The sequence below is a fragment of the Chiloscyllium punctatum genome, chromosome 2 (assembly GCF_047496795.1).
Source record: "Chiloscyllium punctatum isolate Juve2018m chromosome 2, sChiPun1.3, whole genome shotgun sequence".
Taxonomy (NCBI): Eukaryota; Metazoa; Chordata; class Chondrichthyes; order Orectolobiformes; family Hemiscylliidae; genus Chiloscyllium; species Chiloscyllium punctatum.
The window spans coordinates 49,337,888-49,351,697 of NC_092740.1; the positions used below are offsets into that span (position 1 = coordinate 49,337,888).

The following is a 13,810-nucleotide window of genomic DNA, read 5'->3' on the forward strand; positions in this document are numbered from 1 at the left end:
GGTTGTTTGATACATAAGTCAGTCTCAGTTGAATTTTTGCATATGAACAGGAAAAACTGAAATAATAAATATGCTTAACATCCTGCACAGTGGGAAATGTGGACCACTTTTCATGGGACAAATTTTCTGGTTTGTGGAATTGTGGAATTTTGTTTGAAAGCGTCTTTGATGGGAAAGAAAATTAGGTCATCAGGAGTCGAAATCTATATGCTCAATTTCAGTTTTGTTCACTCACGGGATGTGGGTGTTGTTGGCTGGGCCAGAATTTATTAGCCATCCTTCATTGACTTTGAGAAAGTGGTGACGAGCTGCCTTCATGAACTGCTGCAGTCCATGTATTGCAGGTAGACCCATAATGCCATTAAGAGGGAATTCCAGGATTTTGACTCTCAAACTTTCCTTGTTTTCTAGTTATCAATTTCGATGATCACTAAATCAGGAAGGTTCCAAACTGAACTCTGTCATTTAAACTGCTCTGTCAGCAAACCTCTGCACAGGAAACTTTAACTTCTTTTACTGCGTTATATCAAGTTTACCCTGTGTACATGAAACAATTACTGGATTAATGGTGCTGGAAGAGCACAGCAGTTCAGGCAGCATCCAACGAGCAGCGAAATCGATGTTTCGGGCAAAAGCCCTTTTACCTTTTACATGAAACAATTGTCCAGAATATTCTGATGCATCATTTAAAATTTACAGGATTATATTGTTTTATTTCAAATGTTTTGTGGAAGTCATGTCATACTTATAACCTGCTAAATAGAAGTGAATTGGTGTGGATTACTTTTAAAACAAGTAGTAATTGTGAATTTATCAGTTTAAATGCAAATTCTAGTGTGTCTGTAAATATTTGAAAAGGTGTCCACTTGTCCTTTCATAAATCCTGGTTGACCAGTTTATCCCTATGCATTAATTTCTGTGTTTATCTGTGATAAAGGCCAGGGTAGGTTGAGGAGAAAAAAATCTGGGGACTTAAGTCTAAACTCGTAGTTCTCCCTAGTTATAAGGGAATATGGCATTATCAAAAATGGAATGGGAGACGTCTATCAATGGACCTCTCCGAGCACTTTGCAGACAATGAATTGCTGTCACTGTTATAAGTAAGATATTACAACCACTTTGTGCACAGCAAGATGTTGTTAACAGCAACATCTTAATGATGAAATAATCTATTTTTACAATATTGATAAAGCATTAGCCAGGACACTAGTATAATTCTACTGCTACCTTTTGAAACAGTGACAGAAGCATCAACCTTGAGTTTTGTGCTCAGGTCCTGAGTGACATAGTGCCCAAAATATTTTCACTCTACAATATGAGTGATACCAACTGAGACGTGGCTACAATTAAAACTGGAACCCAGTTTCCTAATCAAGTAAATGTAGAAGTTTTCAAAAATTGCAGATATCAATGTCAAATATTTTCCTGAACTAACACCTTTAAGAAAAGATTAACTGGTTATTCAAGTTTGTTTTTATTGGACCTTACGAACCTTAAATTGAAGTTTGAAACAGAGAACAGGATAAATTGAGTATTTTGACACTATGAAGTGCCTGAATGAAATTAACAATTGAAGTAGAGATTGTTAGCTTTTAAAGTTAGGATAGAAAGGTATTTTAAGGATAAAGGCATATGAGAACTGGGCAGGCACATGGAGTTAGAACTGTTGCTTGCCTGGAAGATAAATGTAGATGTAATGAGGTAGTAAGAACTTCTTTAAATATTCCAAAAAGAAGAGAGAGAAATTGAAGTAAACTTAGTCCCTTTAGAAAATGAGGCTGGGGAGAAAATAATGGGAAAACCAGCAAGTGATAGATGAGTTGAAGACACTAATAACCAATAGACTGAAAATATGAAATAATCAAGATCGTGGTAAATGGGAAGGAGGAGATATATAAACTTGCGAACACTAGAGAAAAACTAATGGAGCTAACCATCGAAAAGTCCTGTGGATATAAAGGATTGATTCATAGGATATGAAAATATGTAGTTGCAGAGATGGTGGATGCACTGTTAGTAATCTTCCAAGAATTCTTCAATTCTGAAGATGTGCTGGAGAATTGGAAAACTGCCAATATGACAACTATATTCTAAAAGGGAAGGAGCCACAAACAGATACCATAAGTCAAGCAGCTTAACATCTATTATTGAGAAACTGTTAACAACTATTATAAAGAATGTAATTGCTGAACATTTGGAAATACATGATCTAGTCAAGCGGATCCACTTGGTTTTATGAAGGGGAAATCATGCCTGACAAGTTTATCAGAATTCATTGAACTAGCAATAAGCATGTTAAATAAAAGGGAACCAGTGGATATGATATGTTGGACTTCCAAATGGCACTTGATAAGACATCACACATAAGGCTACTTAATAACATAAGAACTCATAGTTTGAGGGTGGTATATTTGCATGGATAGCGAATTGGCTAACTAATAGAAGGAAGGGAATTAGGATAAGGGTGACATTTTCAGAATGGAATCCTGTAATTAGTGGAGTGTCACAAAGATTAGTCTGGTGCCACAATAATTTACAATATATATTAATGACTTGGATGATGAAAGTGAAAGTACTATAGCCAAGTTCGCTGCTGACACAAAATTAGGTGGGAAGATAAGAAGAGAGGATGACTCAGGAGTTTACCTGAAGATTATAGACAGGGTGCATTAGTGGGCAAAAACTTGGCAGTTGGAATATGATGTGGGAAAGTATGGGGCTATGCTGTTTGGCAAGAAGAACAAAGGAACTGAATATTATTTAAATGGAGAAAGACTTCAGAAAGCTCGAGCACAGAGGAATTTGAGAGTTCTCATGCATAAAAACATAAGCATACAGGTTCATCAGGTAATTTATTCCAAAGGAAATGTAATATAAAAATAGGGAAGTCTTGCATCATGACCCACTTTTCAAAATGCCAATTTACCTGTCAGGCTCAGGTTAATCGAAAATACTGACCAGTTTCTGTACTTAACATGAACTGTTATTTATTAAATGAAATCAATTGTAACTGCAGACAAACAAAAACATAAATTATCAATAAATAACTTTGCTAGATAATTCCTTTTTAAACCATCCCCCATATACTCATACAGGCAGACTCAAACAAACAAATGTGGAGTTTGTGGAGAAAAATACTGGAGACACAGTTCAATTGCACTGATGTGGTGCCACTTTTGCCTCTTCTAAGATCTTCTGTTCTCTGATCTCCTTATTTCCGTACACTTTCAGTTCTTTGCCAAAGCAGTTGACACATTAATTGTTCGATCTTTCAGTGACTGGTTACTTTACTGAAATGAGAGAGAGAGAGAGAGAGAGAGAGAGAAACAGAGAGAGAGAGAGATAATGAGACCCTGTCTGTCTTGCAATTTGGACACTTCTGCCTCTGTACTTTTAGCCACAAGTTGTCCAGGAGTCTGAAGTATTCATGCATGCTAACAGTCTCAGGCAGTTGGAGCAACGCCTAGCAATGTAAGAAAATCATCAATGGCCTTCTCCACTTAGTCAACTAAGTACTACTCTTTATTTCTGCAACTGTACCCATCTGCAACTGTACTCCTATCAAGACTCTTACTCTACCACTCTCACTATTTTCTGCAACATCTTTCCTCACTTTCTCTCATGCAGTCTAACTCTAAACTGTGAACCTTACATGTTCTCTACACTAGGAGAAAGGGTGGACTGCAGACGCAGGAGATCAGAGTTGAGAGTGTGTTGCTCGAAAAGCATAGCAGGGGGCAGGCAGCATCTGAGGACCAGGAGAATTGATGTTTCGGGCATAAGCCCTTCATCAGGAATGCTCTCTACACTGCCTACTCACTTGCGTGAAACACCTTCCTACCTGCACCAAGGGAAGCAGATGTGCCATAACTTTAAATACCTTTCTCTCTCTTATTCCAGAAAGAAAGCAACTCCCAATAAGACAGAAAAAGTTAAGATGGATGGTGAGATGCTCAACATTTGGCTCCTAACCCCTTAAGTGGAGATCACTTTGACTTTCTCTACCTCGAGTGGCTGGCTAACCATTTCTAAGACCTGGACTCAACTGATACTTGGGTTGGCATTGTTAACTTATGATGACAGGTCAGACAGGCTGGGCCTGTATCCTTTGAAGTTTAGTCTATATTAGAGTGGAGCTGGAAAAACACAGCAGTTCAGGCAGCATCCGAGGAGCAGTAAAATTGACGTTTCGGGCAAAAGCCCTTCATCAGGAATGGGGATGCCCAAAACGTCGATTTTACTGCTCCTTGAATGCTGCCTGAACTACTGTGTTTTTCCAGCACCATTCTAAACTAGACTCTGATTTCCAGCATCTGCAGTCATTGTTTTTACCTCCTTTGAAGTTTAGAAGAATGAGATATTATGGTATTAAAAATATAAGGTGCTGAATTAATTAAAAACAGGAAGAGTTGGAGAAACTCAACAGGTCTGACAGCATCTTTGCAGAGAAATAGATTTATCAGTTCCAGTCTATTATGACTCTGTTCAAAACTGAAGGGAGGTTAAAGAGATTAGAATGAAAGATGTAATGGAACAAAAGGCAAAGGCAACAATTGTAGAGAAAAAAATGTTAATAGCAGAATAAAAATTTGGTTTGACTTAAAGAAAGCATGTAAACAAAATACAGACATTGGGGGAAAAGTATCAAAATAGTGTAAGATCCTAAGGGAACTTGATACAGTGGATGCTAAAAAATTGTTTCACTTAGGGCATATGGGTGGATCAGCTTAAAAATCCCATTTAAGATGGAAATGAAGAAAACATTCTTTTTTCCCAGAGAGTCATGATTCTTTAAAACTCTTTCTTGAGAGTGGTGGAGGTGCTGTCACTGAATACTTTCATGGCACAGGTAGGTAGATTCTTACCTAAAATGGGAATCAGAGTTTATCAGTGGTAAGCAGAAATGTACAGTTGAAGCCATGAGTCAGATCATCCATGGTCTTATTGAATGGTGCAATAGGCTTAAGGTGGCTGTGTGGAATGGCCCACTCCTGTTTCTAATTCATATTTTTCATGGGTATATTTGGAGATAAAACATCAGGAATAAAGAACAAAATAAAGTACAAAAAGGCATTTGTGGCATTTTTATTGTTAATTTTCTGCCTTCTGGTTCTCACAATGCAACTGATGGGATGATCCTCGGAGTTGTATAACTCTTGTTCAGCACAATTGGTAAGCTTTCCAATTAGGTTACTAGATAAAAAACACATCAAGGCTTACATAATATAGCCATCCCTGCTTGAATGATTTCTCTTGCGTTATCATGGAGTGGTGATAAGGCATACTATTTCTAAGAGAATCCTATCCTCCTTTTCCTGAGGAGAATGCGATGTTGAGAAAGCTATGAATCTTCCAAAATGTAAACTAAGAAAAGCCAGACAAGATTACCTGATGTCTTAGCTATTCCGCATCATACGCAAATTTTGTGAACATTTTTGAACAATTATGCATGAAAAGTTTAGGAACTAGATGTGAGTGTAGATAATAATACTAACCTCTTCAAATGGGTCTACTTTTGCTTCCTTTTCCAACTCATGAACAGTCAAAGAGTCGTTTAGGCTGGACAGGGTCACAAACTCCAGGATATTCAGTGTCAGTGAAAAAAAGAATTATCTGAGTAACAGACATCAAGTTGTGCTATTCGAGCTAATCTTCATGATCTGTAAATGTTAACACTAAAAAGTGAGACAATTCAGAATAATCATTGTAACATTTTAAAATATATATAAGGTAGACATACAGTCATTGCGTTTCAATCAAACAACTCAATGCTGGTGCTATTTTCTTTTGAGTTGTTAATCCAGTTCAGGTTTTTGCTTGTACCGTTACAGGGGAGTTGGAGCCTTTCACTAGAACAGCCGGGCCTTTTTTTTCAAAAAAATCCGAACTTCAACGGTTTCAAACTCCCCCAAAGAGAAGCAGCCGCTCGCCCGGCCAATCGGGCCTGTCCATCAGCCGGTTACCATGGCGAAGGGGCGGTCTCGGCCCCGGCACCGGCCAATCGCGAAGGGCCATCGTTTTGTCGCTATGGTGACGGGGTTGTTCCCGGGACCTGATGGCTTGACAGGTGCGTGACAATCCAGCTCTTCAAGCATGTACGCCAAAGGCAAGAGTAACACTGTACCTTCTGACAGCCAAGCCAGGGAAAAGTAAGTTTACCTCAGCTTTTACCGGGAAACCGACCCCAGATTCAACTCCGGCGGGTCCGGAATGGTATAGTGAGATGTCAAACTCGGGACTGTGGGGTTGGTGTGAAAACATTAAGTTAATTCTGACACTCAGTTGACTCAGGACAAGAACTAGCTGCTTGTTCTCTTGGTATTGGAACATGGGGTACAGGGTGCTGCTTTGTTGGGTTGGGGGGGGCTGGTTCATTAGAAATGCTATGGTGGAAAAGAAAAGTAACAAATATTGATGAGAAAAGCAGTCCACTAAGTTGTGCCGGTTTCCTTGAGGTTTGTGCTGGTGTTCTGTCACTTTGTACAATGGATTATTTACACTTTTCTTTTGCAAGTCCTGGATATGAGGAGAGCTCCTGAACTGAGGTGTAGGGTGAACTAAGCCCAAGAACGATCAAAACGTGGAGGAAGGGGGAAAGCAAAATAGAGTTTCACAAAAGATTTGAGGGGAAAAGGCGTTAAGCAATAAATGCTTTATTTTACATCGTAATTTCATCTGATGCTAAAAAAGACACTAGGTGCAGTTCTGGAAGTTCACAAATCATTGCGTTGTGCATGGAATCTACAGATCAAGCACTTCAGCAATAATACTAAGATTAGTGTTGTGGAAAGAAAGTTTGTGAAGTGTAATAGTTCAAATAAATCTCTCTTATGCTCGAGTTAGGTCGCAACTAGCTGTTACTGGTCTTTACTGTGTCGCTGTATGTATAAGATGCTGTTCAGTGAACTGGAAAAGTCATGATGGTAATGCGACGAGTAATAAAACAAAACACACAAGCAACTCATTTTGTTTTACATCATTTCGCTTATTTGGCATTAATAGATCTAGACTTATTTATGGTAATACAGAGTTCTCCGATGTCTTGAATTTCTTGGATTCGGGGATTTCCTTGGTTTCAAACGTTATGTTTTTGGATTTTATGAATATGTTTTTATTTGTTGGCAAACAATACTCGCATTTTGAGCGTGTGTGCAGCCAAGTCTTTAAGTTGCATTGAACTAAGGCTCTCCTGGTGCCATGTTACACCACGCTGCTTAAGGGGAACCATAGAAGAAAACAAGTGATTGTAATCTGCCATCTGTAACTTTTTAATTAAAATAAATAATAGCCATTTACTTCGAATTACTCATTCAAATTGCTTTTAGCTGTATATTAGTATTGGTTTAAAGCAAGAACAGAACTGTAATGTTATTGTTTTCTACTTGTGTAGTAAGTGCAAGTAGTCCAATAAAACGAGCCTTAAAATAGCGGTGCTTGTAATTAAAAACAATGTAACTTTGCAAAAGTGCTATTGTAATTTATTACATGCTTATTTAAGAGGATTATTGCGTTCTCTTGAAAGGTGGGACACAAGTTTTTTTGCCTTGATTTACGTATCCATTGAAATATGTAATGTTTAAAGTTGTAGCAGTTCTATACTTGTAAGAAGCACGTTGAATGAAGTCTTAAAAATGGCTTGCAATACTAATACATGAAACTCAGTTAGGACAGTGTCCTTTTATATTTTTTGTTCAAACTGAAAACGTATCAAAAACGTTGTAAATAAAAAACTGGTAACATCAGTTATTGCAGAACTACTTCAATTGCATTCAAGTTTTTGGAGTGTTGATTTTCAAATAGAAACTTACATTAATTGTTCAATGAATTGTTAAGCGATGTATGGTTTCAGTGTTTGTTTACATTGAATTAGTTGTGAAACTAAAGTGTTTACTTTATATGAAAAATGTGCATTTGCAAACATTTGTCTTTGTTTACTATGTATGTGGCTTTTTGTGATAGACATTTTAATGTAAGCCTCAATATAGATATATATTCAATTTATCAAATATTGACATTTTTATCTACATTGGAAATCTGTCATCTACAGTATATTGTTTCCTAATATATCGACCATATCTCATTCAAGTGGACACCTTTTCAAAAAAGCATTAGATTGAAGTGGTAAGGAAACAATTCTGTACTTAAAACCCATTTGATGTTTTTCAGAATTAAAGTTTTAACATTACTTCGACCATTTCCATTTGACCTGCAAGACAAGCTGTGAGACATGGAGATGATAAGAGTTATGACTACAATATGTTGATTTTCTTTTTGAGTGGTAACACCATGCATTGCCTGTAGTTTAGTAACAAGAGTACCACCAGTTGACTAAGCAATTACTGTGTTGTGGAGCTGAAACTAAACTATTTTCAGCACTCAACACCTCTCTTAATGCACTCCTATACAGTAGCTAAACAAGATATCTGACATTATGTATCAATAATTACCAACTGAAACTGTCATTCCATGCAATTAATATTTCTCTGTATATTTGAAAAAATCTTTTCAAATTTAGTATGCATAGATCAATGTTAACAGAATAAGCAAAAGAAGGTTTCTTCTTTGAAAATTTTGCATTTAGCAGGTTAAATTATGAGCAAAGGCTCAAATCTATACATCAAAATAAAGCCATTCCAAAGCTAACAGACACTTACGTTTTTGAACTGGCAGGCAATCCCAAATGCAATAAAGGTTGATTCAGTGTTGTAAAGATTCTTGGTCATTAGTTTCACTACAAATGCTGATTGGAGGAAGCCTTGGCGCAGACATTTTCTGTGGAATTTCCATCCATAGTGGCATTTTTAAAATTCTAATGTAGTGGTATTGAATTTGAATTGCAGCTGATAGCCATTCATTTCCGGAAAGTTGAATCTGTCCCGTGCCTAAAAACGTAGAAGCACTGGACCTATTGGAGGAATTTATTTACACAATTACTAGTATTTAACTGGTATTTCCTTGACTGAATAATTCTGAAACATTTATCAGTAACACTTGAGTAGATCCAATACTGTGAAGTTGCATATATTTGTAAAATCTAATTGAGTGATAACTGACTGTGTTCACAATCTCTTCCTGGGTCTGTTCCGTTCATATTACAAGGGAATTCTGTGTAAAAAGTAGAAATGACCTCTGATCATGTTGATGCACAAACACAATTTAACATAACTGTGTCACTCTTCTGTCCAGTGTTTTAAAAGAAATAGTGGTCAGTTAAAAGAGAAAATAGTTTTATTAAAATGACTAGCAGAGGAATTTCATGCAACGTGTTGGACTTTCAGCAGAGATATCTGGGCTACAAAATCTTCTCTGCAACAAAAACAGAAATTGCTGGAAAATCTTAGCAGGTCTGGCAGCATCTGTGGAGAGGAATCAGAATGAATGTTTTGAGTCCAGTGATCCTCCTTCAGAACTGATGGTAGCTTGGCAAAGGATTTTTTTATATATACAGAAGATGGAGTGGGGGGAGGGGGAGAGTACTTGATAGGTAGAGATAGCGCTCAAAGAGAGGGGGGGAGGGAAAAAAACAGCTGAACAGATAGAGAAATGGTTAAGGGTCAGTTTGGTGGGATGAAAAGCTGACAATGGGTAGCAACCCGTGTAATGCATTCCTCTAACTGTGAAGCAAAGGTAAAGGGATGACTGAGAAACAAAGTTAATGTTGAAATTTCTTACTTTGTAAAACTTAATGTTTGGTCATTTGAAATGAATAGTATTTCCATCTGCTCCTTGGATGCTGCCTGAACTGCTGTGCTCTTCCAGCACCACTAATCCAAAATCTGTTTTCCATTTAAATGTATACTATGTTTTGGCTTAAACTTTGGAGAAACAAAAATCTTTAAAAAAACTTAATAATTATGTTGTTATCTAAATTCTCTGGGCACAGATGTTGAATTGGTGTCACTATGCGATCCTGCCATGAAGGCCACTTGTCCTTCTTTTTACCTTCTGTGGATGTAGTCTATGTTACTACTTTCTTCTGATTGTGGTTGGTATGGTGTACCATCTTAAGTGAGAACTACAGCACAACAGGAAAACTGTGCAGAATTTTGTTCAATGTTCTTGCCAGCTGCAGAGCAAAACCCCTTAATATTCGTAACAAAGACAAGGGGCTATGAGAGAATCTGAGTGTGCGCACTTATCGTGCCTAGTCTTTATATTATGCTCCATTAAAATCTTCATCTCAGTCACCTGCTCCAAAACTTGTCTGTGAGCTTACCTTCTAATGAACTGTCCATCAGTTGGCTGCAGCCCACTTGTCTGGTGATCAACTGTCGATTTCAACTCCGTATTAGCCTTTAAGTGATAATATCTGATTGAATAATGGAGCCTGTTCGTTTTGAGTCCTCTTGTTCTCTGTCCATTGCTGCTGTGGCTGGGTAGGTGGCAGCATTTGTTGGGTGCTTGAAGCTAGAAAATATGGGGAAGTTTGGGGTGGGGCAAGTGGGTTGGAGTGGAAATTGAGTTCCATAGTCCTACTATCAGCGGCTTACATATTTTATCAGATAGCAGTTTGAGGGTGAGCTGGGTGTTGAGAAGGGACAGAAGATAGGAACACTACCCTTTTTAAGTTTTCAGTGATGTAGAAAGCCACAGGCTTTGTTGCAGCTAGCCCCATGATACAAATGATCACCTGTCCTGTAAGGGTCAGGAGACTGTGTTTCTTGCCCCCCTCTGGCTCGGCTCTGGATGCCAAATCATTCTGCAAAAGAAAAGAGGAATGCTAGTTATTTTGTTACATTGTGATTGGATGATGTACTTGTCACTGCAGAATAACCGAAGCTATGTGGAGCTGGAAGAGGTGATTATGGGGCTGGTAGCATTGGTATGCATGCAAGGTTGAAATGGAATATTTGGATATTATGCATACATCCTGAGTGGCAGTGACCAATGCGGGTTGAGTGAAAAGAAGTCAGGAAGGCAATGGGAGGGGTGGGGTGGGTTCTATTTGATCAGGGTTAGAGGCTGGTTGTATGATAGTTTAGATATGTCATGTGAAGATGCATTCACTGACCCTGATCATCCATAAAAGATCATTCACTTTTTTGGAGTACCGATTCCAGGTACTCAACTGCAAACTATGGTCACCAGGCCCTACTGCTTTCGAAGTGTTGTCTTTGAGATCCTCCTAAGCCTGTAATATTGGTTCTAGGGTGGGTCGAGGCTGTTGGTGCATAATTTTATTAATGCAATTGGTGTAGTGCAAGATGTAGCTTTGTGAAGACATGCAAGAAGTTTTAGTAAGCTGAAAATAATTAGAAATGATTTATCTGAAAAGCATAATTTATTGGATTGTACTTTTGCTTCACATGATAATGGTTCATATTAATTGTGTTACTCGCAAAGTATAAAGATAAAATGTAACACTTGTATGGAATAGATTTTCATACCTTTCAGAGATAAGTGTGTCAAAAATGGACTGCTCTTTTTTTCCTGTTGTTTCTAGTGAGCGGGCTTCTGGAAAATGAGTTTGACAATTTAGGAATTTCTCTTGGTTTTTGTAAAAGAGACTCTGCACTAGACTGAACTTATTTTACATTTGAGTTCTACAACAGTTAGGCATTAATGAAATACTTCTGATAAAAGCTTTTAAATTCCTGTCACCTTGATAGCAATGCTGTCTTTCACCTGAATCTCATCCCTTTTTCTACCACCACTTGTATCTGTGTTACCACTTTCAGACTGAAGGTCTCAATCCAGCCTTCCACAAACTGTCTTTCATTATCTTAAACCCAGCCGAAACTCTGCTTACTCTGTGACCCACATCATTATTTGTACTAATTCAAGTTGCCCATGCTAACTCAAATTTGTGACAGAACCAATCCCCTCCCACCCCACTGCAACCATGCAATCTACAGTTCACAACCATATCTTTAAATTCATACATGATTGTATGAATCACTGTTCATCTATTTTTATGTAAATTTTTCCATCTCTAAAGTTGCTTCTCACTTCTATAAACTTTCCATTCTTCTGATTTTGGTCTCTTGTCTATTGCTATCTCCCTTCTTTATACCACCTTTGTCAGCAATGTATTCAGCTGTCTGAATGCTTTAATCTCTTGTTAAATTCCTTTTAAACTTTCTATAATTCCTCCTCCTTCTTTAAGACCCTTCTTAAGATCTACCTCTTAGAATCAGTGAGCTGAAGCTTGTTCTAGTATTGTCCTTAGTTCTGTATTCATTTTTATCTGATTACCTCCCAGTGAAGCCTCTTGACAGTGCTTTTTCAATTTTAGTGTTATATAAATAAACTTTACCATAAATTGGATCAGGAACAGTATGCAATACTGGAATCCTTGCATGTTACTTGTATGACTAGAGGCTTAGTGTGTTTTCAGATTCCTTTCAATTTCGTATGTGCATGTTTTAATGTGTTGGAAAACACTTTACAAGTTGAGATTTTCATTATGCATACAAGATGGTATCAAATCCTTTCCTGCAACTGCAAGTAATCTGCCATGTCCAGCAAATGTGGTTTACGTTCTATTGATAAGTTTCTTCAGGAATTCACCAGTGATGAAAGTGGGAATTAAATCTGTCTTGCTTATGCAGCTATGTATAAATTGCTTAGGTGATTTTCTTTTGGGATTGGAAGAAATAAATGTGAAACAAATTGCTTTTTACAATTGTTTTAAAAATGCTTAGTTTGCATTATTGTTTTACTTAAAATCAATTGGTTTAGTGGTGCTTGAGACAGATGATTGCAATATTGTAGTTTGATTTTACCTTGTAGTTGTCTCTGAGGAACACGTGTCTCTTCAGTGTGGTCTAAACAATGATTGTAATAAAGAACTCAAAGATAAGTTTAGTTTATAAGTACTGTCTTCCAATCTGATGTCAACACTTGCATGTTATTACATATGTGAGCAATGATTAAATATTTTGTGTTACAGGTATCAGGTGAGTTATGTTTCTGTATAAGTCTGGTTTTGGGGGTATGGGAAGGTAAAGTTCTAAGATACATTGTTTTAAACCCCACATTACTACTTAGTTTTCAGCCTTTTTTTTCCTGCTGTTAACTCAATCTGACATTTTATGCAGATGTTTGATTATACTACTGAGCTCAGAATTGAGTCGACCTGATGACTCCTGGTACAGCCCTGCACTCCTGTAGATTCAACCTGTTGAGATTCTTTGGAACCAAAATCCCAACAAGTTTTTAAATTTGATATCTAGTTTGCAGTATGTCTTATAATATTTCATCAAATTTATGCAGAATAAAAAGAAATGCACGACTGCAGAATAAAAAGAAATAAAAAGAATGCAGTAAATATATTACTTAATTTATTGAAAAGGCAGTAGATTGAATTAAAATACAATAATATTTTTCTCGTATTATTGAATTCCCATAATGTACTCTGTCCGGACCCCTCATGACTTTGAAATTTTGAATCAAATCTCCACTTAGTCTTCTCAAGGGAAAAAGAAGTCACAATTTCACCAATCTGCCTTCATTGCTGAAATTTCTCATTCTCTGAACCATTCATATGGCTTGGTGATAGTTCATTCATGTCTGAAAAGAGAAACATACAAGACAATGGTTGTGGAGAAGGGAGAGGTGGAGGGAAGCAAGAGGTGCATTCTAACTTCATGTGTCTTGCAAATCAGAAGAGATTTTAGGATGAAGGGGAATTGTGAGTAGGAGGATTAAGTGCAAGCATACTGTTTCAGCCCTATTACTGGTGATAAGCCGAGTTTTAAAAAAACAAAGAACTGCAGATGCTAGAAGTCAGAAACAAAATTAGAAATTGGTTAGAAAATCTCAGCAGGTCTGGCAGTACCTGAGGAAAGAAAGAAGAGTTAATGTTTCG

General features: G+C 37.3%; 1 protein-coding gene across 6 annotated transcripts in view; it reads left to right on the plus strand.

The window, feature by feature from the left end:
- Positions 1-5,994: 5,994 nt before the first annotated feature.
- The window catches only part of ssbp2b (single stranded DNA binding protein 2b), a 384,828-nt gene continuing 377,012 nt past the window's right edge, over positions 5,995-13,810 (plus strand). For 5 of the 6 annotated variants that reach the window (XM_072582549.1, XM_072582579.1, XM_072582558.1 and 2 more), the window contains exon 1: positions 5,995-6,149. In XM_072582549.1, coding sequence (XP_072438650.1) covers positions 6,094-6,149 — 56 coding nt within the window. In that variant the 5' untranslated portion in view covers positions 5,995-6,093. The remainder of the gene's footprint in view (positions 6,150-13,810) is intronic. The other variant, XM_072582596.1, reaches the window with a different exon arrangement.